The sequence below is a fragment of the Hyperolius riggenbachi genome, chromosome 1 (assembly GCF_040937935.1).
Source record: "Hyperolius riggenbachi isolate aHypRig1 chromosome 1, aHypRig1.pri, whole genome shotgun sequence".
Taxonomy (NCBI): domain Eukaryota; kingdom Metazoa; phylum Chordata; class Amphibia; order Anura; family Hyperoliidae; genus Hyperolius; species Hyperolius riggenbachi.
This window is the reverse complement of record NC_090646.1, coordinates 417170729-417198251: the sequence shown is the minus strand read 5'-3', so window position 1 is coordinate 417198251 and position 27523 is coordinate 417170729. Positions and strand designations below refer to the sequence as shown.

The 27523-nt window shown below is 43.5% G+C and overlaps 1 protein-coding gene across 1 annotated transcript in view; it reads right to left on the bottom strand.

The window, feature by feature from the left end:
- The window catches only part of LOC137522071 (transmembrane channel-like protein 1), an 87664-nt gene that overhangs the window by 46248 nt on the left and 13893 nt on the right, over window positions 1–27523 (bottom strand). The window contains exons 2-6 of the mRNA XM_068242113.1: window positions 19860–19886; window positions 14968–15229; window positions 12955–13089; window positions 5997–6087; window positions 2086–2167 (exon numbers count right to left, since the gene is read on the bottom strand). Of these exons, the coding sequence (XP_068098214.1) occupies window positions 2086–2167; window positions 5997–6087; window positions 12955–13089; window positions 14968–15229; window positions 19860–19886 (597 nt within the window). The remainder of the gene's footprint in view (window positions 1–2085; window positions 2168–5996; window positions 6088–12954; window positions 13090–14967; window positions 15230–19859; window positions 19887–27523) is intronic.

Below are 27523 nucleotides of genomic sequence, written 5' to 3'. Positions count from 1 at the left end.
CAGACTTAAAGGAAATACCAGGCAATCTAAACAAAATGAAATCTACTTACCTGAGGCTTCCTCCAGTTCCTGGAAGGCTATGTGTCCCTCGCGGCAGCTTCGTGCCAGGCTGGGCAGGAGACCGGCTTGGCGCGGAGTTGCGGCAAGAGACACATAGGCTTCCAGGGTCTGGAGGAAGCCCCAGGTAAGTAGATTTCATTTTGTTTAGATTGCCTGATGATAGTTACTTTAAGGGACACAACTTGCAGATATGTACCCCCACCCCACCTTTCATTTAGTGGTTCTGGTCTATGACATGTCAAATCTGATGACGGCATCATGCAAAGTGGTAGAAAACAACAGAATTCTTACCCATGCTTAGTGGAGGGGTCTGTTCTATATTTAGGTCTGACATGGAAAGTTGCCAATGCACATAGCATTACTACACATAGCATTACTACACATATATATATAGACACACATACACACACACACACATATATATACACACACACACAAACACAGGGGCGTAGCAAAAGGGGGTGCAGAGGTTGCGACCGCATCGGGGCCCTTGGGCCAGAGGGTAATCATTGACAAACTGCTCCCCATCCCCTTCTTGCACCTCTGACACTGTGGTTGTCATTGGCAGGTTTTGGTGCACCGCAACAATTGTTATGTATAGAGTACTTAGGGGGCCCCAATGTAAAACTTGTATTGGGGCCCACAGCTCCTTAGCAACGCCACTGCACACACACACACACACACACACACACACACACACACACACACACACACACACACACACACACACACACACACACACACACACACACACACACACACACACACACACCTTTCATTTAGTGGTTCTGTTCTATGACATGTCAAATCTCATGACAACATCATGCAATGTGATAGAAAACTACAGAATTCTTACTCATGCTTAGTAGAGGGGTCTGTTCTAGATGTAGGTCTGACATGAAAAGTTGCCAAGGCACATAGCATTACTACATATACACAGATAAATATACACACACACACGCATACACACACACACACATACAGTATACACACACACACACACATACACACACACATATACACACACGCACAGATACACACACACATACAGTATACACACACACACACACATACAGTATACACACACACACACATACAGTATACACACACACACACACACACATCCAGTATACACACACACACATACAGTATACACACACACACACACACATAGGGCTTGATTCACAAAAGAGTGCTAACTGTTAGCACGGCCGTTTTCGCGTGAATTATCGCATTGCGCACAATCGCAAATTTTCGCGCGAAACGATAACGGTTTCGCGCGCAAACGCGAATTTTCGCGCGAAAACAATATCGATTTAGCGGTAAAATTCGCGTTTGCGCGCGAAAACGTTATCGTTTCACGCGAAAATTCGCGAACGCGCGCAATGCGAAAATTCGCGTGAAAACGGCCGTGCTAACAGTTAGCACTCTTTTGTGAATCAAGCCCATACAGTATACACATACACACAGTATATACACACAGTATACACACACACACACACACACACACACACATCCAGTACACACACACACACACACATCCAGTACACACACACACACACACACACACACACACACATCCAGTATACACACACACACAGACATACATACAGTATACATACACACGCAGGCACACACACACACACACACACACATACACACAGTATATACACACACACGCACAGGCACACACACACACACACACACACGTACTGCTCAAGCAGTGAATCATTAATGCATTTGCAAGCAAGCATTACTGGCTCAGTCTGTTATCGAGAGCCACAATATGTGTTCCAGGTGTCCAGGCATTGTGATGCCCTTTATATTGCAGTTATCAGGTAGATGTAATTTAGTTTAATCCACCGTAGAAATAATCCTGTGATAATGATGTAAATGTAGGCTTGTGGAGCCCTGTCTATCCACAGTCTATTAAAATTGCCTTTGAACTTTATTAGAGGTATAAAAATGATTATTCATTAAAGCCAAAGGAAAGACAAACTCTGTATAAAGCAAATGAAATCTTACTTTCAATCTCTTTAATTTTCATTTCCCATGGTATGCAGGCAGTTTTGAAATTTTCAAAATCTCTCTGGAATTTCATCCATTTCTATAAGACAGACATGCATGTTAATGATACTGAACAGAAGGCGCAGTTAAAGGAGGATTTAGGCAGTGCAAACATGGAAGGGTATGACTGTTTGGAATTAAATGTTGTGACCTTTACACAACCCCACATGCATATGCCGGGTATCTGGCGGGGCTCTGATCTGTATCATTATTCTAGTTCTGACTTCCCCATCGTAAAGTAACCCACTCATTATTATTATGAAACTAGTCATCTGAATAGAGTACAAGCAATTAGAGGTGGGTGTATAGAATGTATGTTCACTTTTTAAGACTCTTGGAATACATTCTGCAAATCTCAGCTTTCCCAAAGAAATCTGTAAACTCCATAACCCTACTATTCACCTACCAATATGAACCATGATGATGGTTAGCCTTGCTGAGTACTACTAAAAAGCAGTGATCAAAGGGGACTTTATTTTGGTATGCAAATGCAGTCTCTAATTGTATTTAAAATAAATTAAATATCTCAGTTGCACACATCTGCCTTTATATAGCACCGACATCTTCCACAGCGCTGTACAGAGTATATATAGTAGTCTTGTCACTTAACTGTCCCTCAGAGGAGCTCATAATCTATTCCCTACCACAGTCATATGTCTACAGTGCTGCCCACCAGGTAAATCTGAACAGTTTTCTCCAAGCCCGCAATTCAAAAGCATCAATTTAGCTACAGTATGTATGTATCATGTAGTGTACTGTATGTATCATAGTCTGAGTGTGATGATTTGCTCAGCTGCCTGTGCAGGCAGGCAGATTTTTGACCATTGTTTAGATTTGCATGCTGCAGGACTCTGGAAAGAAGAGCTTCTGTCAGTTTTGCAGCTTGTGCTTGTTGAGGAATTTGCATACGTTGTCATGCAAATTGCCTGGCCACATTCATTGGAGGCGTGTACTATAAGTACTATGTGTGTCCCACAATGCTTTGCTGTTCATAAGGATTTAGTCCTGTGTAACACTCCTGCCGGGAGTGTCAGCCATGCTCTTTGTTTGAAGATCAGCTTAGAGTAATTCCTGAATCCGCGCTAGGCAGGTTTTCCCTAGTGCAGTTAGGATTGTTTATCTGTTTGTTTGTTCTGTTGCCATTGTCCTGTCCCAACGGTGGTCGACAGGAAATGGTTCTGATCTCTGTTCTTGGAGTATAGCTGGTGCAGCGGTTGCTACCAGCTATCTCTTCTGATCTGTCTCCTGGGATCGCGCTAGCCACTTTTCGCTAGCGCTGTGGATCCTTCTGTTCTGTCTCCTGGGATCGCGCTAGCCACTTTTCGCTAGCGCTGTGGATCCTTCTGTTCTGTCTCCTGGGATCGCACTAGCCACTTTCCGCTAGTGCTGTGGATCCTTCTGTTCTGCTACTCTGTACCTGGATTGCGCTAGTCACTTTCGCTAGTGCTGTGGATCCTATCTCCCGCCTGTTCCTGTTTTCGTGTGTCTGTCTTGTCTGCTACGAGCGCTTGCTGGAGGCTCGGTGAGGTAACCGTTGAGCAAGCGCTCGCGTCCTCTGTTTCATGTTTGTCTGTCAATGGTTAGTTAGGCGTGCTTGTCTCTATTGTGCTTATCACGTGGAGACCGCGCAAAACCGCGTGCACTGTTGCGAATGAGTGCGGTGTCCGCGGTTAGCTAGCGTTTGTTATTTTCCTTGTCATTCTCATTGTATTATTTGCTGTGCCTTTGCTAACCTCGTATTCTGTTCTGATCTGCTTTGTGTCACGTCTGGCAATCGCACCTCTCGCGATCGCATTCCTATTTCATATCTGCTGTTGTGCGCGGTTGCGGGGTGGCGACTAGATTGGCGCACACACATACAATCTGTCCCTTTGCTCGTTCTCATTCGCAATCGCTTCTCTTGCGATTGCGTTCTGCGCTTCGTACAATTCCTGTCTGGCATTTGTGGAGGTACAGAGGATTGGTTCCTCTGCACTCCCCAGTGCCATCTGCCGACAGGAATTTCCCTCTACGGGTGCATAGCACCTTTTGCTGGGTGCCTGCAAATATACGCTTGTGGAGGATTTCCGCCGTATCAGCGCACGCGTTGTGCGCTGATCATGGAGAAAGTTCCACAATCGTTACATTGAGGCTTTTTTTCTGGGAGGAAGCCAATTAATTTATCTGTATGTTTTTTGGAATGTGGGAGGAAACTGCAGTGCCTGGATGAAACCCACACAGACACGGGTAAAACATACAAACTCAGTGCAGATGATGCCCTGGCTGGAATTTAAGCCAGGGACCCAGCACGGCAAGGCAAGAGCAATAACCAAAGCATTCCATTCTAAAATGTCATCAGTATCCAAAGAAGGACATATATACTGTAACAGCATATAAACATGATAGCGAATTTACCTGTAGACACCCCTTGATATGGTGACTGCTGTAGAATGGCTGTTGCAGAGAGAAGATGCAATCATGCACACCAAAGTGATTGTGTGATAGAGCACACCAAAGGGTGTGGGGAACCCTCTAGTGCAGGCCTGCCTCAGGGAAGCAACAGCAATCAGCCAGGGTTATGCATTTATATGCAAACTATCATTTTCCAGTGGAAATGGTTAGACTGGAGAGTCCAACAGAGTTCGATAGATGGCTCGATAGACAATTTCCAACAGGTCCAATCTGATTTTTTTATTGTTTTTCTGATCAATTTGTATATAAGTGATCAGAAAATCGTTCAGAAAAAAAAATCGAAATTGGACCTGTCGGAAAATATCTCAGTTAGAGTAAGGCTAGGTCCCCACTACTCCAGATGCACGAAAGTGCGTTCGCATCATATTTACAGCTGTACCTCATCACAGTGTTTGGCGAGATGTTCAAACTAAGCACCATTGTACATCTGGTCCGCTGCTGCCGCCATTGCTGCTGGCACCACTGCTGGGCTTGGGAACAAGTGCTGATTTATAGCTCAGATCCCTGGCAGATGCATAGGGCTCCAATTGGACTGCAAAAGACCAATGGCAATCTTCCCTAGAACCAGGGAGAATTATCATTGGTTAACTATGGCATGGACCAATAAGAATCCTTGCTGGTGCTAGGGAGGATTCTAAATTATTATAATCCAGTGGGAGCCCTGTGCTTCTGCTGGAGCTCTGAGCTACGGCTGTTTGTACCCGAGACCGACAGCAGTGCTAGCAGTAGTGGAGGACCCCAATGGTGGCAGAAGACAAAGAAAATAGGTGAGTATATCCAGAACAAAGGGGGAAAACAGCATACTGAGAATGGACACTGTCCATTCCTATAGGCTTGCAGTGATTGCCAGCATCCAAAGCATATGCGGGCTCCAGAAAAATTGTGGTGATCAGGAACGTGTGTTCCATTTTAAGTTGAAAGTGGGAACAGATCCCATGCTTAATATAGGATCCATTTACTCTAGTGTCTTTTTTACTCTAGTGTGAACCGATTCTTAGAGTAAAATAGAGCAGTGTTTCTCAACTTTATTACAGCATGTACCCCTTTATTCATGTTGACCATGTACCCTGTGTTGTGAGCATCATCATCTCAAGTACCCCTTAATGCATACATATTACTTAGGAGTGCTTCATAGTTGTGTATAAATCCATTTCAAACATTCTTTGATGGTTTTAATTAACCATAAATACTTATTCAGGTAATTAATATGTGGTTTACTATTTTTTTCTTCTCAAAACTTAATATAATAGATTAACTATGACAAGTTCCACAGTACCCCCGTAACTGAAGTATCCCATTTGTCGAGAATCTAGGGAATAGAGTAAGAGTACCAGATGTGATCTACTGTATTACACTAGGTGAAATTATTAGACTTTTAAAGAAAAATTGACAGCATTAAAATTGTATGATTTTCTTACTTTGAGCATCATGACTTTATATGCATAAAACTTTTTTCCTTTTCCTTTTCCGAGTGCTCCTTCAAACTTCTCTACAAATTCTTGAGCCTCCCTAAAATAATATAAAAAATATATGATACAAACCATATCTATATTAGCACCATTATAAAAATAAAATAAGTCTTCTATAATAATTTACCTGATTTAAGGTAGCCATGCATTTATTGATTTTTTTACATTGATATGCAGCCAACTCGATTGTGTGATAGAATCTGCTAGAAATCAGTGGCACAAACAATTCCTGATCTACCAATTTCTAGCCAAAATCAGTTGGTACAATTGACTGCGTAGGACATAAAATTTTGTCGGCAGATCAGGAGCGCGTTGCTAGTGGCGTTTGTTTCATTGGCTGACAAAGCTACTCACCTGTCCATGGCAGGCTGTTCCAGTGCCTTCTCTTCCCACTGGCTACTTCCTCTCTCTTCACTTCCGTGCTCCAAAGCACCTGTGTGATGTAACTAACACTACAGGCCCCTAATGTCTGTCTTCACATCACACAGGCACCCAAGACTCAGGAGTGAAGAAGGAGCAGTAGGCGAGGTGAGCAGAGACAGGCACCACACGGCGGACAGGTGAGCTACAGTGCACGGCCCAGGGGGGAACTGGGAGAACCAGCAGGCAAGCACAGATTGTCAAAGATTTCATGCTGACAGCTACTATGTGTAGTGTGTGGAGACATTCAAGCAGATAGATCCCTCTCTGATCAGAAATGTCGGTTGTCCATATTGACCAGTATATGGCCACCTTTACTAAAGTTCTCATAAGCGTGAATAACAATGGGTTCTTGAGATGCCACTGATGATGCAATAGCGATACTATTAGGGCAGAGGAGGCAGTGGGCGAGGTGACAGTGCCCACTGTAACATTAAGAAGAATCATGCATCTCGGGTCCCTGTGATAAGGACCCACGCGCAAGTGCTTTTCTGCAATCTTTATTTTAGCTCATTGATTGTTTGGCTCACTATGAGGAAATAAAGCTTAGTGTTCCATAAGCAGTGTGCACTTATAATATTCATTTATTTGATAGCATATGCTGATTCCTAGGAATCTGATCGGATTGGAGGTGGGTGGAGGTCATTAAGGAGGAAGACCAACACTGCTTTAGCCTGGGTGGCAATTTTAAAATGCCTAGAGACCTTATAATCTTGGTCTGCCTAGTCACTTGGCAAACCTGCACTTTGACAGGTGTTTGGTGGAGGATATACGTGAAAAAAGCACTGAAATTGTGTACACCTTATTATCTGACATAATCTAGGCTGGTTCAAAGGTTTTTGCCACCTGAAGCAAGTTCATCTGACTGCCTCCCCTCCCCCCCAACCCTGCACGTGAAGAAGAATCTTCCCCCCACCCCCCTTTGCCTTAGTAAGAAGTGCAGCCATATTCTGTGTCCCGTCTCTCCCCCCTCCTGCCCAGGGTGTAGGGGACCCACTTCTCTACATCTGCCCAATCTGATTATGCAGAGCAGACACTGTGGATCACAAATACCTACTCCAGCGCCAGGTCCTCTCCTCTTTTGCACAGCAGCCTAGCACAATGCAGAAGCATACCTTCACGTGCTCTTCACGTGCGCACGTGAGCCTACAGAGGGACACTGCTGCACAATGATAGGCTGCAGTGCAGAAGGGGAAAGGACAACGAGTCTTCTATGTATGCATGTAAGTGAGCATGTGCTGCCATGTCCACTCAAGGAGAAGGGGGGGAAGAGAATCATTAGTCACAATTCACTAAGCTTATCTCCTGTCTTTAACCACTTGAGGACCACAGTGGTAAACCCCCCTAAAGACCAGGCCAATTTTAACTAAAATGGCCACCGCAGCTTTAAGGCCAAGCTGCAGGGCCGCACAACACAGCACACAAGTGATCCCCCCCCCCTTTTGCCCCCACCAACAGAGCTCTCTGTTGGTGGGGTCTGATCGCCCCCCAGGTGTTTTTTTTTTTTTTTATAAATACTTATTTGTCTGTTTTTAAACAAAAATGTACTTTTTTTTGTTATTCCCCTCCCTCCCTCCCTGCAGCCAGCCAATCCTGCGATCGGCTGTCATAGGCTTCAGCCTAAGAGAGGCGATCGCTCTCTGGTCCCCCAGGGGGACTGCCGTGTCACACGGCTGTCCCCAGTACAGCGCTGATGCTGATCGCAGAGCAGTACTATGTAAATAGACGGCGATCACGCCGTGTAACAGTCTCCCGAGTGGCAATCGGAGACTGAAGAGGGGGCGGAGCTCCGCTCCCCAAGCAGGAGATGCGCGCGCAGCCTGCGGGCGATCTCCTGCAAATCAGAGCCCCAGGACTTGACGCCAATCGGCGTTAGGCAGTCCTGGGGCTGCCGCCGCGGCCACGCCCATTGGTGTTAGCCGGTCGGCAAGAAGTTAATAATGATCCTATTTCCTAGCTATTTTTTTAACTGTTATTACCATGGTGGTAAGTCATTGGGCCTGATGCAATTGTCAGACTCGCCAGCGTTAAACGCTGGTGAGTCCGATAATCAGGCGACAATAAAGTTGCCTGATCCAATTGCATTTAGCCCTAGACAGGGTGTTAAAAAAACTCGCTTGGGCGATATTATCGCCCAGTAAGTTCCTTACACCCTATCCTATTACACTTTGCATGCAGAGGCGTAGCTAGGATTTTCAGCGCCCGGGGACAAAGACTATTAATGCGCCCCCCCAAAGTCAAGGTTGCGGCGCGCGCAGCGTGCCGCGCCAAAAAGGGGCGTGGTCACATAATAAATGTGGGCGTGGTTATGGGTGGAGCCAAATGTATATGGAGGTTAGCAGGCTCACGCTCACCCACCCTCCCTCAGTATGTACCTTCCAGCATGTTCCAAGACAAATTCAGCAATCATGAGCCCCCCCCATCAAGACAAATTCAGCAATCATGAGGCCTCCAACATAACCAACTCAGCAATCATGAGGCCCCCAACAAGACAAATTTAGCAATCATGAGGCCCCCAACAAGACAAATTCAGCGATCTTGAGGCCCCCAACAAATCATGAGGCCCCCAACAAGACAAATTCAGTAACCATGAGGCCCCCAAAAAGACAAATTCAGCAGTCATGAGTCACATAAATAGACAGCATTTCACATAAATAGGTAGAATGCCCCCTTAATATGGTAGACACCTCTCACCTGGCAGCAGTTCTCCAAAATACACTCAATCTGACGTGGTTCCCCAAAAATAGGTAGCCCCAGGTCTATAGTTGTCCCCAGAATAGGTGGCCAGCAGTATAGATGTCCCCAGAATAGGTGGCCAGCGGTATAGATGTCCCCAGAACAGGTAGCCAGGGGTAGAGATGTCCACAGAACAGTTAGCCAGGGGTATATGTGCCCAGTATATGTAGGCAGGGGTATGTGTGCCCAGTATATGTAGCCAGAGGTATATGTGCCCAGTATATGTAGCCAGTGGTATATATGCCCAGTATATGTAGCCAGGAGAATAATATGTGCCCAGTATATATAGTCAGGCGTATATGTGCCCAGTATATGTAGCCAGGGGTATATATGCCCAGTATATGTAGCCAGGAGTATATATGCCCAGTATATGTAGCCAGGGGGTATATATGCCCAGTCCACGTAGCCAGGGGGTATATATGCCCAGTATATGTAGCCAGGGGTATATATGCCCAATATATGTAGGCAGGGGGTATATATGCCCAGTATATATAGGCAGGGGTATATATGCCCAGTATATGTAGCCAGGGGTATATATGCCAAGTATATGTAGCCAGGGGGTATATATGCCCAGTATATGTAGCCAGGGGTATATATGCCCAGTATATGTAGCCAGGGGTATATATGCCCAGTATATGTAGCCAGGGGGTATATATGCCCAGTCCACGTAGCCAGGGGGTATATATGCCCAGTATACTGTATGTAGCCAGGGGTATTTATGCCCAGTATATGTAGCCAGGGGTATATATGCCCAGTATAAGTAGCCAGGGGGTATATATGCCCAGTATATGTAGCCAGGGGTATATATGCCCAGTATATGTAGCCAGGGGGTATATATGCCCAGTCCACGTAGCCAGGGGGTATATATGCCCAGTATATGTAGCCAGGGGTATATATGCCCAGTATATGTAGCCAGGGGTATATATGCCCAGTATAAGTAGCCAGGGGGTATATATGCCCAGTCCACGTAGCCAGGGGGTATATATGCCCAGTATATGTAGCCAGGGGTATATATGCCCAGTATATGTAGCCAGGGGGTATATATGCCCAGTCCACGTAGCCAGGGGGTATATATGCCCAGTATATGTAGCCAGGGGGTATATATGCCCAGTATATGTAGCCAGGGGTATATATGCCCAGTATATGTAGGCAGGGGTATATGTGCCCAGAGTAGGTAGCCAGGGGTATATGTGCCCAGAGTAGGTAGCCAGGGGTATATGTGCCCAGAGTAGGTAGCCAGGGGTATATGTGCCCAGAGTAGGTAGCCAGGGGTATAGGTGCCCAGAGTAGGTAGCCAGGGTTATAGGTGCCCAGGGTAGGTATCCAGGGGTATATGCCCAGTATATGTAGTTAGGGGTATATGTGCCCAATATATGTAGGCAGGGGTATATGTGCCCAGAGTAGGTAGCCAGGGGTATATGTGCCCAGAGTAGGTAGCCAGGGGTATATGCCCAGTATATGTAGTTAGGGGTATATGTGCCCATTATATGTAGGCAGGGGTATATGTGCCCAGAGTAGGTAGCCAGGGTTATATGTGGCCAGAGTAGGTAGCCAGGGGTATATGCCCAGTATATGTAGTTAGGGGTATATGTGCCCAATATATGTAGGCAGGGGTATATGTGCCCAGAGTAGGTAGCCAGGGGTATATGTGCCCAGACTAGGTCGCCAGGGGTATATGTGCCCAGAGTAGGTAGCCAGTAGCCAGGGGTATATGTGCCCAGAGTAGGTAGCCAGAGGTATAGGTGCCCAGAGTAGGTAGCCGGGTGTCCCCCTCCCCAGCAGGAGGGGAGCAGCGCAGAGAAGAGCTGCTCTCTCTCCCTCGCTGTCCCCTCCAATGTCTGTCCGGTGGCTGGCAGCGGCGGGCGGAACTTACCTCCGTCTCGTCGCAGCGCCGGATGGATCTGCCGCTACTCTGGTCTGGTCCAGACCAGAGCAGCGGCTGCGCACCCGAACTTCCGGCCGGTGTTTCGACGCGGCGCTGGAGCGTGACGGAGGTGAGTTCCGCCCGCCGCTGCCAGCCACCGGACAGACATTGGAGGGGACAGCGAGGGAGAGAGAGAGCACCTAAGGTGAGGGAAGGAGGGGGGAGATGGCCCCCCTTCCCCACCGTCCGCACAGCTCTCTCTCTTCTCTGCACTGCTCCCCTCAGCCCCGCAAAAAAAACAAAACCCGAAGCTCAGCTGGGCGCCCTTGGGGACCCGGCGCCCCGGGGCACTTGTCCTACCCCGACCCCCCTAGCTCCGCGCCTGTTTGCATGCCTCCGGGAAGCGATGCTTCCCGGCACACATGAGCGTTAGCTTAGACCTGCAAAAAGCAGGTCTAAACATGCTAACGCACATCATCGCTGCTGCTTCTGGGGTTCTCCTTTAGTAAGGAGACCCCCAGAGCTCCCCGCCGGCTGCCGCTACTGTGTGCAACCCCCCACGTAGCTGCAACCCCCCATGTAGCTGCAAAGATACTTGGAAGCAATTTCCCTACCGCCGCTTAACACCCGCCGCATCTTGCCACGAGTCCACGACGTGTAATTACAGTCATTGTAATTACGCTATAGAAGAGTCCTGGCAAAGCATCTTTGAATCAGCCACCGGGGCTCCCCATTGGTTCACAGTCTGAGACATTTTCATTGGTCCAGACTGTGAACCAATGGGGAGCCCCGGCAGCTGATTCAAAGATGCTTTGCCGGGACTCTGCTATAGATAGAGTAATTACAGTGACTCATACACTGTAATTACACGTCGAGGACTTGCGAAGGGTGTTAAGCGGTGGTAGGGAAATTGCTTCCAAGTATCTTTGCAGCTACATGGGAGGTTGCACACACTAGTGCGGCCGGCGGGGAGCTCTGGGGGTCTCCTTATTAAAGGAGACCCCCAGATGCAGTGGCGGAAGGTGTGCGCATGTGTGGGGAGCGAAGCTGTGGGGCTGAAGGACAGCACCACAGGGTAAAACCTCGCTCCTCATCGCCCGTGACAAGGGAGCTTACTAACAATCGGCCATCGCACAAGTGAAACTGGCAATAGGATTTGCCGGTAATCCTCGTGCGATGGGACGGTGATAAGTAGTGCACATCTGCAAGCTACTTATTACCTTGAATAGCATCAGGCCCATTTAGTATTCACTAAGCAATTTCACTGCCTCATGCAATCCTTAAATTAAGCATTAAGACCTTAAGGTAAGGATTGATTGCTAAAGTTAAGGTTAAAGGGTCTCTGTATAGAAAGAAATACACAGCAGACATGCAGAGAGGAAGGAAGAGAGAGGCATCAAGCTTATGTGTACACAGCCAGACACAAACACACACACACACAGGGGGGAGCAGAAGGGGTGGAGCTACATCCTGCCTGCATGCACTCCTCCCCTCCCTAACTACTGCAGGCAAGAATAACTACAGAAGTGATAACTTACGGACCGGAGTGATAAGATAACACTCTCATTGATAAGGCAATCTTCTTTAGTGAATTAACATGTAAAATACCGATCGAAGGGTGGTGATAAGTTTCACGTGCCTTATTATCACCAGCATGATCTTAGTGAATTGTGGCCATAGTTCAAATGTTTCTATTGCCCCATTATAATTGATTTTTAGTTATGCATTTGACTTTACTGGTGACTTACACAAACACTCTGGGAAGGCAAAGCTGTACTCTACAGTAATTATATCTTTACCAACTGAGAAAATAATTTACAATAAAATATATAAACTCATGTGGATACCGAGCATCGTTAAGAATTAAATAATATTGTTTGAGCTTACTTCAGCACTTCCAACTTTTGTTTCATTTTCCAAGGCTTGTTCCTTATAGTTGCAATCAATTTCTTTTTCTCTTCAACAGCTTCCTTCAGCTTGTCCAATTCCTCTTCAGATATTTCATCTTCCTCTTCATCAGATCTACAAGAATAAAACTTTGTTTTCCTGTTTTTTATGACAAGTTAAATGTAAACAGCTTGTTTTATCCTGTACAGTATCATGAATTGTGAACTGAACATAGAAGATTCCAAGCTCTTCCTTTTGAAACCTAATATAAGGAGTTTTGGATGTCCTCCGCAACATAAATATTGATTTACGTTTTGGGGGTCAGGAAGGTCAGAACAAGTTCATGAAAGTTACTGTTTGAGTCTCAGGGACTATTAGGCCACAAAGGTTATTAGTTAGGCTAGGTGACAGAACTCACTAAGGGTTAAGCGAGTGTTAGAAAAAGTAGGGATAGGAAAGGGAAGAGGTTTAAAGAGAGCCCGAGGTGGGCTCACGAAATGAAGAAAAAAACTAGGCTACCTGATCCGGGGGGCTGAGCGGATCAGGTAGCCTCCAAAACCGCCGCTCCTGTTGGCCGCAATGGCCCACTTGTGGGGCAATGGCCCACTTTCACTTTCGTGACCTCTGGGTCACAACGCTGGAATGAGAGATTCATTCTCTCATTCACAGCATGCAGGGAGCAGCAGGAAGTGCGCCCAGAGCTAGAGAGCTGCCCAATGGCAGCTCTGCAAACCCTACAAGAATGCCCCTGGCGGGTGTTTTGAACTCCCACATGTTTACCTCCGAGACAGCCACAAATATTGTCGCTAATCTCGGGGGGCTATAGCGCGGCTGTGGGGGGCAGAGAGCGACGATGTGGGGACACAGAGGCCTGTCATGAGGCAGAAAACATGTCTCTGTGTTCCATCTACCCCCCCAAAAAAACTCGGGTTTTCTTTAAGGTTTAAGCCCCGGGATATAACAAATGTCGGTTAGTGGTTGGGAAGGTGTTAAAGTTTATTTATAAAGGGCTATTTTAGGCATAAAAGAAGGAGGCATAGCTAAAGGACAAAGAGTTTAGATTTAGGCTAGGTTAGGGGAATTGAGGTAGCTAAGCAGAGTCAGGGAAGCCCTAAAGTATAGTACTGGGAGATTTTTTACATCTAGTGACAATATCATAAAGCACTCAAATCTTTGGCTTTTTAAGAAATCTTAGAACTCCTAGGAAAAAATGTTCTTCCTTTGTTAAAAAATAACTTTTCCGATTTTTTTACAATTGTAAAAATACCCAAAAGTTGATGATAAAGTACTTTTAAAACTATTTAGAGTATTTTCTTGCTTGCCAGTGGTTTAAAGATAATTTTATGTCAAGGTGTGAAAACATCACCTAGGAGAAAACTCAGGAGAAAAAGTTAATTGCATATGGGCCATAGATTCATTGTCAGCATCATCTGGTGCTGAAGAATTTTCAGTAATCTTAAACAAATTAATCACTAACAGAGGAAAAACAGGATTGTTTACCTTTTGTAAAGACAATACCTACTTGCTAAAAAGAGGGCTACCGGTATGCTTTTTTGCATTAAATATAATTTAGTAAAAAAAAATCACAACCTTTTACACAAAATTAAGTGGGTCAAAGGCTGCCAGTGGCCTTTTCTTATTGTATATTATTATATGTAACGGTCACAGCAGCCACACTTGTGTCACATCCTCATGGGTAGCATTAGTTTGCCAATTATCAGTGCTTTAATATCAGGAACAGATAATAAAGCCTCTGGTTGATTAATACCATTTAAAAAAATAAAAAGCACTGATTCACCAGTATGTATGCAGTACAGGCGCTTCCAAAGGATCAAACCAGGCAATTGCCCAGGCCTCCAGAGGCAGCTGTTGGGCCCCCCAAATCTAATTGCATTGCATTATATTGTTTAGAAATGTCTACAGCAGACATTTGTATGTAACTGATTCAGGTTGGATTATTTTGTGTTGGCAAAAGGGAATTACACAATGACATAAAATCCTAATAGAAATTACCCATCACCATCCTTTTTTTTCTTGTCCTTCTTAGCGTTATCTCGTGGGTTTTTCCTGTTGGCTGCACCAGCTCCCTTTCTTCCTTTTCTCCCCTTCCTGCCAGGAGAAGGGCTCTCTCCATCCTCATTAGTCTCTTCATTGGGAACATTTGCACCTTCATCATCAGTTTCTGCCAACCAAGGCTTCATGTTTGGTATTCTCCAGTTTTTCTCTCGACGTTTTGGGGGAAGGTTTTCCTCATCTTCCTCATCTTCTGCATATCCTTAGGCACAGAAAACATACATACAGAAAACATACAGGCTGCATCAAATAAAACAGAAACTGTCCTCCTTTGAATCTGCTTTCAATTACTTCACAGACACAGTGGTGCAGGCTACCAAAAGCAGTGCAAGGAAAATTGAAACAGATCTAGTGCAAAAGCTGAGGGGTTGCCAAGGTAAATAAATCTGATTGGTGATGCATTGCTATCCAATTTCATTTGAAGGGGGCGTGGGTAGCACAAAATTTTTCAGCTGGAGGGGGCAGAGCATTAATGTCCCGGCTGCGGGGGACAGAGCCAAGCGTGAACAAGAGGTGGGCCTGCCACACAAAAACGTTTGGGAAAGCGAGTGCGGCCCATGGGCCAAATCCGGCCTGCAGGCAGCCAGTTTAACATCACTGTTCTGAGGAATTACTCACTTGTGTTGCACCAGGTTTGGTCTAATTTTCATTGCACTGGGGCAGACTTATCAAAACCTGTGCAAAGAAAATTGGATCGCATATAACCACATATAGAGCAGATACCCAGATACTTTGTAAGATAAATAACCTTCAGTTCTGGTATTTTATTTTGCATTTTGTCGTTAAGAAAAGAGTATGATTTATGAAGTGCAGGCTAAGTACTGGAAATCAATGAGTTTGCCTTTGCTAAAGCTGAAGACACAAAGCATTTATGGAAGTGTCAACAAATAAGATAAATAATCAATATCTTATTCAAAATAACCACTTTTACAGATTACTAGAGACTTAGGCCCCTTCCCCACTTAAACCAAAATTTTCCTTGCCATTTATTTTATGTGTACAAGTTTCACCTCTGGTGAAGTAAAACACTGGAGAACATCAGTGAAACTGTATCCTAGCTGTAAAGCACGGAGAAGGAAGTATAATGATGCCAGTTTATGCTGCTGCCTTGCAGTCTAGGCAGCATGCGAGCTTTGGAGGAATCAGTGAATTCCTATTTGAATTAGGAGTTTTTGCAGTAAATAGACATGTCACTTGTCAATATTTTTAATATAAATTGAAGATTAGCAAAGCAACAAAACATTTACATTTAACTAAAACCATAAAGTATCAGGTGCAAAACACTTGAGTATCGACAATAAAGCAGTCCATGCAGCAGGAATTTCAGATTTTAGGTTTGCTAAATCAAAAATCTATTCTCCCAATCTCAATCCTTTTGGCATAATCATAAATATTTCAAGCATAACATTTTTATAAAGTAAAACCACTGCACTCTAGATTAATATTTTTGCCAATAAAGGAAACTATACTAGTTATCCTAGGTATTACCTGTTAAAACCAGTTTGATCACTAAAGGCAATGTTAAACGTTGCATGAGGGATGGTACCGATAATTTAATAAAATTTGACCCAGTGGAAACCAGGTAACATTTTAAGGACTATTGATGCACTAACTCAAAACATTTATAAGGTTTTACAAATATTGGGCTCAATTCTGGTAGTGTTTAGTAAATAATTACCTCATGGAATTGGGTTTACCTCATGAGGGAAATCAACTTTTGAATTCTGGTAGTTTAAGTAAAGTTTTACCTCATGTAATTTCATGAGGTAATTCATACGGTAATTTTCTACTAAAAATGTTTGGTATTTAGTAGTGAAATACCTCACACTTGAATTCTGAAGTAAAATAAGGTGCGTGTTTGCATGTCTTTTACCTCACATAATCAGACCTACCTCTACCACATGATAAATGCAGTGCTGTGACAGAATTGTGATATCAGTCACATAACTGGGAGCCTTTTCAGCTTGTTCTGTGTTCAGGGCCCCCATATTTTGCTGAAATAAGTAAAAGTGATCTGACCAACAATCCCCCCCAGCCCCAGCTTCCATTTTGTTTTAAAAAAGAAAAAGTGCTCCAAACCCTGTACAATACTTCATCTGCTGTGCCCCTACCCCCCCCCCCCCCCCCCCAACATTGCCATTCCCAAACCTCTGGTTGGAAAAAAAAAGTAAAAATGTACCAACTCACAGCCTCTATTTTTAAAAAAGATTAAGTAAAACTGCGGCAAACACCGATTTCTCCACCCCCCCTCCTCTGGTTAAAAGTGCTCCGAGCCCCCCCCCCCCCAGCAGCCTCTAAAAGTAAAAGTGCTGTAACCCCCCCTCCAGACCCCCAGCCTCTAAAAGTAAAAGTACTCACACACCCAGTCTCTAAAAGTGCTGACCCCTCCCCCAGCCTCTAAAAGTGCTCCTACCACCACCCCCCTCCCCCCAGCCTCTAAAGGTAAATGAGCTGGATTTTTTTTTTGTAATGGATGCCTATAAATTTACTTTTCATAGGTTGCTACATAATCAAATACACCTTCCCTCCTCCAAAAAAAAAAAAACATCTTCCAAAGACTATCCTAACTTATGGAAGACAATTAAAGACTATGGCCTCGATTCATAAAGCATTTCCGCATGCGGAAATGCTGAAAACGGCTCACTTTACTGACCACACAGCAAAATCTGTATTCATAAAGGCTTTTTCCGCATGAAAAGCCGACATTCGCCAGCAGAGTGATAAATCACCGCCTTGTGCGGTGATTATCTTAACAAAAGTAACAAATGTCAATTCATAAAGGTTAGAGGAAGCGGTATGCAGACGGGGATTACCGCTACCTCTGATGTGGCGAGAAGCATGTGGAATACATTGCAGTGAATGGGACAGACCTCCCAAGCAGCTGCAGAGAGAACACCGCACGGAGGGACTCCGCCTGCTTCTCCTGTTTCCGCATGTCTCCCGACAGCCTAACGCTAGCCTACAGCGGAATATCTCTGCACGCCTATCACAACTAGAAACATTTTTATGAATTACCACCCTGAAGGCTGAAATACCGACAGCAGTGTTTCCCCGCTCGAGTTTACCTTACCGACAGCACTTTTATGAATCGAGGCCTATTTTTTATTTGCTGCAGGCTTACCACTGAAATACCTCATGTTTTACCTCACTCTATGCATTTACCTCATGTTTTACCACATGTTTTACCATATGTTCTGAAATGGAGAAAAATCTTTTAGAATTGATAAAAGAAGACGGAAATACCTCATGAGGTATTTTACCTACCAAAAAATATTTACCTCACAGAGCTACTAGAATTGAGATCATTGGCCTCAATTCATAAAGCATTACCTCATGCGGTAATGCTCAAAACAGCAGACGTTACCGACCATTTAGCAAAATGTCAATTCATAAAGGCTGTTACCGCATGAAAAGCTGACATTACCGACCAGGGAGATAAATTACCGACTTGGCTGCAGTTACCGACAACACATGTCAGTAAATTGTCAGCAAATGTCAATTCATAAAGCCTGCAACAAGCGGTAAGCCTGGCGGTAGTTACCGACACCTCTGGTGAGGTCTTAACAAGTTGCCGACAGCTCTGACAGCTCTGATGAATGCAAAGTGCAGAGAGCCGAAGTCTGTTTGATTCATCTGTGGAGAGAGCCAGAGAGCCCTCTGTGTGAATCATTTCAGCAGGCAGGGACAGACTGTGTGACTCATCTGTCTGAGTCATCAGTGGAGAGAGCCGGCTGTGTGAGTCATTTCTGCAGGCAGGGAAAGACTGTGACTCATCTGTCTGAGTCATCAGTGGAGAGAGCCAGAGAGAGCCGTCTGTGTGATTCATTTCTGCAGGGAAAAGAGAGAATCGAGACACTGCTCTACTCTACCGCTCAATGGGCTGCGGTAATTTACCGACCTCCAAGGGCAGCTGGGTAAATCTTTATGAATTAGCACACAGACCGGGAAAATATCGAGTGCGGTATTTTCCCGACAAGATTTTTTTTTATCGCACTGCTGTTTATGAATCGAGGCCATTGTGTCCAAATTGCATGCAGGTAAAGAAGGAGCTAGTAAACTGTCACAGCACAATGCCTCTAATGTCAGTATGCAGTTGTGCAGTGCTAAGCCAGACAGTAAAGCAAAGTATCCAGAAAGCTCATCCATTCGCTTTTCATTTCTGCATGCATGGCAAACTGCACCAATGCAATCTGCACCATCGTAGAGGCACTAAAATATTGTACTGACTGAAAGTGTCATGTAAAACTACTCGACCTATAACCTTCAAAGTGCTCCCCGATGCTGCTTTTATTTGGAAGTTAGAAAAATTACTATAAACCAGGGGTCTCAAACTCGCGGCCCGCGGGCCATTTGCGGCCCTCGATACAATATTTTGTGGCCCTCGCCTGCAAATTCTTTATAATTCGCTTCAGTGCTCCCAAGTAATCCGCCGCATCCCCGCCGCTAAACGAAGGCTGCAGAGCCCCCAAATCCCCCGGCGGGCAATCCGCCGGCATTTCCTGGAAGGGGCAGAGCTTTCAGCTTCAGCTCTGCCCCTCCTGACGTCAATCGCCGCACGGATCGCCGCCTCTCCCCGCCCCTCTCTGTGAAGGAAGAGTGAGAGGGGCGGGCAGAGGCGGCGATGCACCGCGATTGTGAAATTCCTTATGCGGCCCAGCCTCATCCTGACTTTGCCTCCTGCGGCCCCCAGGTAAATTGAATTTGAGACCCCTGCTATAAACTAACCAGTGATGCAATACATCAGTTGGTCAATACAATGACGTTCAGTACTGCCATGGCACAAATCAAAACTTTGGTAGATAAAAAAATAATAAAAGGAACAGTATTCTTACCTTCATTGTCTTCCACATCAATGTGTACTGCGGATACAAAATACGAATTAGTTGTAATTAAAAAATAAATTGAATAGCATAATACATCATGGGCTCTATTCAATTAACTTTTGTCTTGAATTTTCTCGATAAAATACTTTTGAAGCTCCTAGCAAGCAAAAAACTATTCAAGATAAGTTTAATATTACTTTTTTGCCTACTTTTTGTATTGTTCTTTTTTCAATAGCGAAGTGCTAGAGATGTGTAGAGAAGTTGAAACATTATCTCCCAAGAGAAGGCTCAGGAGAAAAGTTGATTGAATAAGGGCTCATGTACCAAAGACAATATGGGCATGGAATTGGTAATTATATATCCAATCATCTGCATGTTTGTCTACTCCTCTGTACCAAACATCCACGTAACCTTTTTAATTCTAAGTTTCATTAAGATTAAAATGAATTATTGACCCATGTATGCTGGAAAATAATTATATCCACGTTGTATTCCATTGCAATTAATTTTACATGAATTGTGAAGAAGTACATTTATTATTAATTCATCAATTATTATTTCATCAATAAAAAAAATATTCTGGCTCATATATCAGTGGAAGCAATGTAAAAAATACACACCACCTCTGGAGTTAGTTTAGTTTAGTTTATTGATTCCATTAAAAAAATAACATTTAAAAGAACCATATTGCAAAAACAGTCTGCTGTATCTGCAGGTGGTGCGGACTTCTATATTGCTTCCGCTGTTGAAGTTCCTATGGTACCCCTCCCTAATATTGGGCTTATCAATGAGTGTGATTCCGGCATCCACACTGGATCATATATCATACATGACAAATAAACCACCAGTCCAATTCCTATCCAGAAAAAATATTAAATAAATATTAATCTAAAATTTTATGATGTTTTTCATATGCATTTACATCAACAGTCACAGTCATTTTTATAGCAAGGTAAACATGTACAGGATTTTGTTAAAAAAACAGTTACGCAGGAAGATCTGGACCAAGAACAAATACAGTATTAACTTATACCTTATCGAACAAACAGGCATAGTCACAAAGCAAACTCATCTTCAATAAGTACTGAAAGACATAGCTCTAGACAATGATGTACCACAAAGAGCAATTTCATATTTAGTTAGCCACAGAATACAGTTAAATGAGAAAAAATAATAGTAAGATGTCTGCATGTGCAAACCTGTTGTTGTTCTACATAGTCAGGGTCACAGCATAAATATTAATACAACAACTACAACACAAATCAATAAAAAAAATGGAATTCGAAGGAAATAAAAAATAGGAATAAAAGCAAACTTTATATTCAACTTTTTTGTTTTCATATTTGTAAATGGAATTATTCGTATAAAAACCATTTAACACATCTATTTGAACTTATTTTTTTTATATAATTTGAACATGCCATTACCATGAAATTCTTCTGCAACTAAGAAAGAGGTTCAGCTGTGTAAATGAGAATTTAAGACTAACATTACAGAGAATCATTCATTACCGTCACTTTCAGAGGCTACTAGTTTTTGGTGTCTGGGCATCACTTCTGTACGTCTGGCAGGTGTTCGGAGCTAACTACTTTGTGACACACAGCGAGCAGGGGGAAAAAAAAGGTTTTAGGATATATGTCTTGAACCAGAAGTGGCTTATCTTCCAGTGAGAGGACACTGGTGTAATGTCACTTGTTGAAATATGAGGAGGGACTAATTTCCCATCTCATTAAGATTTCATGAATGTTTAGTTTATCACTTAGAATTGCAGTGCTAAGGTCAAAAGGGTAAAAAGTTTCCTTTGTTAACTTCAGAGGCTCGCAACGAGAAATTAAAATCAGAATATGGTTTGTCACGACATTTAACAAGCAGAGTGGATCATCGTTCTGTGACCTGACTGCTTGTTAAGAACATTTGGAGAGCTGACTGCACAGTAGGGAAAGATGTTACTACAATATTTTAATACAATTGTGGTGTCCGAAGTGGGAACATTACAGAAGGGCTTACTTAACTTAAGGAATATAGCTGAATTTTCCAATGGTGATTATGTGAGTCTGCTAGTTTAAAGCACTAAGAAACATGGACACACAGCAGGTGTTCTGCATTGAAGTCAGAGGCACACTGTCTAGCCTTAAGAGAGCGATCCCATCTACACTGCTAACATGAACCTCTAACTGAACGTTACAGGATCTCAGTGAGGACAGATATGAGCCTGATAGTCGGTGATCAATTGCATTTATGCTGCTGACACTTACAAAGAGCAGACAGTCCTATACAGTCAGAGACATTATTCTTAGTGGACATTAGCTAACAGAATTACACAGTTGTCTTTAAGTATATGGTAAATGCATAGTCATGCTTGCTTATTCATCAATAATGATGGAAAACATTATACTGTTTTCCTAAAAGTAAGTTAGTCTCTTCAATTAATAAAACAGAGGAAGCATATTCCACCTGAAGCCAAAATATGGCTTATCTGCAAAATGAGGAACAGGCACTAGAAGTAAAATACTAAAAGTCCTGGTCCTACTCTTGTTATATGTTTATTCTTTATTTAATTATTGCTACAGGATCTACTCATAGGTCTCACCACCTGTCCAATAAAAAAAATTCAATCTTTATTGGAGAAAAAAACCTCAGTGCTGTCAGTTTATTGCTCTGTATAGCGTAGGGATTAATAGTAAACATTTGGCTTACTTTTTTTGTGGGTATAAAACACAGTCGCTATACGTAGTTTCTAACAGAATCTGGCAGATGCAAGTGTCAAGGATTGTGGTCAGTTCATGGTTAAGCCCAGGGGCTGTAAAGTAGTAACAAAGGTTTCTGCCCTGTACACCTAATTACACATGCAACAAGGAGGGGGCTTCTAGAGGGAGCTTCTAGACATTGGCCTCAATTCACTAAGCCGTTTAGACAAGTCTACAGATGGTTTTTAGTCTACTGATGGTTTGGTGTAATGTTTTAGACCTGTTTTTAGACCTGGTCTAACATTCAGTAATTACACAATTCACAAAAGCAAACAATGAGTAACCACGCCCACTTTTTCTGACAGAGATTAGACCAGCTGATTTCTGTTGGTAGAGTAATTCTGTGAGGTATTTTAGATGCAAGGATGGAACCTTTTGAATTAATTAGGCAGGAATTTAATTGTATGCAGAGGAGAGCTCATTAAAGGAGAAGGATGTCAGTCATAGCCAGGGCTTGAGTCCTGCGTGAACGCGGGTGGACGACGTCCACTTGCTTTTTTCAAAGGGTGGACGCCGTCCACCCTGGCATGTGTGGAGGGGACCAGCGCAGTGGAAGGAGAGCTGTGAGCAGCGGTGGGAAAGGGGGGCCATCTCCCCCTCCTTCCCTCACCTTGGGGCTCTCCATCCCTTGCTGTCCCCTCCAGAACTAATGTGCGACGGCTGGCAGTGGGCTGGACTTACCTCTTCCTCGATTCGGGTAAGATCTGCGTGCCGTTGCTCTGGTCTAGACCAGACCAGACTAGCCGCAGTGGATAGCTCCCTCTTGCGCCAGAACGAGGAAGAGGTAAGTCCCGCCCGCTGCCAGCTGCCCGCACGTTAGTTCTGGAGGGGAGAGCAGGGGATGGAGAGCCCCAAGGTGAGGGAAGGAGTGGGGAGATGGCCCCCCTTCCCCACAGCTCTCCTTCCACTGCGCTGCTCCCCTCATGCTGGGGGGACACCTGACAACCTATTCTGGGGACATATATCCCTGCCTACATATATTATTATTATTATTATTATTTGTTGTATTTATAAAGCGCCAACATATTACGCAGCGCTGGACATTAATTTAGGACATTAATTTAGGTTACAGACAATATTTAGGGGTGACAAACAGCAATATGACAATACAGGAATACAAGAAAACCAGATCACACATCACATATACTGAAACATATACCCCTGCCTACATACACTGGGACATATACCCCTGCCTACATATACTGGGACATATACCCCTGCCTACATATACTGGGACATATACCCCTGCCTACATATACTGGGCACATATACCCCTGGCTACATATACTGGGCACATATACCCCTGGCTACATATACTGGGCACATATACCCCTGACTACATATACTGGGCATATATACCCCTGGCTACATATACTGGGACATATACCCCCCTGACTACATATACTGTGACATATACCCCTGACTGCATATACTGGGCACATATACCCCTGACTACATATACTGGGGACATATTCCCCTGCCTACATATACTGGGTACATATACCCCTGGCTACATATACTGGGCACATATACCCCTGACTATATATACTGGGCACATATACCCCTAACTACATATACTGGGCACATATACCCCTGGCTACATATACTGGGGACTACTATACTCCTGACTACATATATTGGGCACCTATACCCCTGATTACATATACTGGACACCTATACCTCTGGCTACATATACTGGGGACTACCAAACCCCTGACTACATATACTGGGCACATCTACCCCTGGCTACATATACTAGGCAACTATACCTCTGCCTACATATACTGGGGACTACTATACTCATGGCTACTTATACTGGGGACACCTATAGACCTGGCTACCTATGCTGGGGGTACCTATTTTGGGGGAACTGCTGTCAGATTATTTGCATTTTTGTGGAACCGCTGTTATGTATTTTGGGGAACAGCTGCCAGATTGTGTATGTTTGGGGGACCACTGCTGCCAGATTATATGTATTTTGGGTGTTACGTGTATTTTGGGTGATCCACTGCCAGGTTTTGCGTATTTTGGGGAACTGCTTCCAAATTATGGGTATGTTGGGGGAACTGCTGCTGCCACATTGTCTATTTTGGGGGAACCACTGCCATATTATCTGTATTTTGGAGGAACTTCTACCAGATTATGTGTCTTTTTGGTGTAATGCTGTCAGATTACATCTATTTTTGGGGGATACACTACGGCAGAGCTCAAACTTCCCTGGCAGACCTTTTACATCACTGCTAAGGTCATGTATATTTGGCCCCACCCATGACCACGCCCACGTTATGCTTGACCATGCCGCTTTTTTTGGCATGCCGCGCTTAGCGCGGCGCAGGGGTTTTTAGGGTGAGTTCACTCACCTCTTTTTCCAGGACTAGACCCCTGGTCATAGCTACTCATTTGTGAATTGCATCTTTTGATCATTTCCCCTGCTTTACCCACCTAATTACCAAATGGTTTAGACCAGGTCTAAAAATAGATCTAAAACATTTGGTAATAGTGAATTCCCCTTTGATGCAACTGACCAAACCATCAGTAGACTAGTCTAAACTGCTTAGTGAATTGAGGCCAATGTCATGGATACAGTATCTAATCCCAAACAAAATACAGTTCCCAAGGTTGCAAAAAAGTGCAATTTGAGAATCTTGCCATTTTTTTTAAATTCCTTCGCTGGCTGCAAACTGATACAGACTGGCGTATTTATTAACTTATAGATACAAAAAGACCTTGGCAGCAGCATCTACATGCATGGCAATTTTAGAGTGATGGGAGAAATTCCCTTTTAACTACAAATGATAGCGCAAGAAAGTATTTGAAAGGGTGGCAGCATTTAAAAGGTCAATGTAGTGAAAAACTGTAAAATTTTAAATTCATATTTTTACCTACATACATGATGCACATTTGTCCCAGAATAAATGTTCTATACATGTTTACTACCTATGTAGCTTTCGCTTACAGTAGGCACTATAGTTTATCAACTCTGAACCTCTTACAGACAGGTTTTTGGCTTGTCCATCTACTCATGGGGGATTCTCAGAAGAGTGGCATGTGAATATGTATACTGGCTGGCAATTGCATCTTTGTATAGCTCCTTGCTAGGGACAACTTGCCAGACAACACTCTCACTGATCGTGTGTGGTGATAAGTTTTCACTTGCCTTATTATCATCAGTATGATCTAAGTGAATTGTGGCCAAAGTAAGTACCATAAGTAAACTTGGGATAAAACACTGGGCACCCAGGAATTATTGATGTGCATAAGGAGTGAGGACTAACCTGTCTGGTTCAATCCTACAGAAATGTTACTGCAACACAAATCGCTGAAAAACTTTAAGTAAAACTGAGATGAAAATATTATATATATATATATATATATATATATATATATATATATATATATATATATATATATATATAAATAAATAAATGCCTTTATTCTTATTATATACAGTAGTCTTATTATGTAGTATGCTCCCAAAACAGTCCACACACCACCCCTGTGGGAATAAAATACCCAAACTACCAGGCTGATATCTTGCTGGAGGTCTCGTGGAGACTAGAGGCTTGATTCACAAAGCCGTGATAGCTGTGAAAAAGTGCTTTGCGCGCAAAACCGTTATCGCGTGCAACAATTCGCGTTCGCACGATAAAGCAAATTTTCACACGTTAACGTTCGCATGATAATGCAAATTTATTGGGCAAACGTTAACGCCAGAAAAATTAGCATTATCGCGCAAACGCAAATTTTTCGCATGATAACCGTTTTCCCACAAAATTTCGCGCAAACCACTTTTCACAGTGTGATAAGATGGACCAGATCCATTTTAAAGATTTGGCTGATGAGTGTTAATAGACCTGGGAGGTATGTTGGAGGATCTCATAGTATGCTTGCAGATGGACTTCTCTGTTCAATACAATGAGACAAAGTAAAGCCCTGTGCATATGCTATCAATCGGCCAGGGCGTCAGAAAAAATATGTTATAGCCCTAATATGCTTTGGTTTTTAGAGATCCTTTGTTCACTCTACAGTATAGCATAATTTTATCATAGAAATCAGAAGGTGAGTAAAGCAAGATACCTCAGTGAGATGCAACAACAGAGCAGAATGGCTGAGTGTATAACCTATGTACAGGACTTTACCTGGTCTCACTATGTAGGATTAAAGTAGGATTACACGCAAAAAAAATAAAAGTAAAATAAAAAAAATGAAAGTAAAACACTATATGACTGCTCTGGTGTCTTTTGAATGCATATTTGCACCTCACTGTCATCATTGCCAGCTGCAGGACACATTAGCAAATGAACTCCTAGTAAAAGTAATTCATGAGCAAATAAAGGAGATAAGGTTATCTGCTTTCCACCTGGATAGAGCAGAAAGGTTTCTGCTTCGTTTACACAGTGTATACACTTCCAACTCAATCTAATAATTCTGGCCAGCAAAACTAGGCTTATCAATTAGCAGCTAAATGAAGTGAAAAGACAGATGTTTTTTTTCATTTGTTTTGCTGTCCTCAGTGCTTTTTAGACTATGGATGAAATCTGAGTATAGTAACACTTTAAGGAACCTCTCTGCCTCATAAATAAATATAACAATGGTGATGATATTGAGCTGGAGGAGCTCACAAGTATATATGTTATGAATAAAAAATGTTGCACATTCCAGCTCCTATGGCTTAAAGGGACTCCGAGCAGTGCAGAAACTATGGAAAGATGCATATCATTTTAAAGCCCTCTTTCTCCTCTTTCCAATGATATATAAACCGCCACCCTACGCCTTTTAGTTTTCGCTATTTTTGCGATTGAAATTGCAGCGGCCGCGATTTCAATTGCGAAGAAAAAGAAAACTAAAAGGCATAGAGCGACGATTTAGGTGTCGCCAGAAAGAGGAGAAAGAGAGCTTTAAAATGATATCCATCTTTCCATAGTT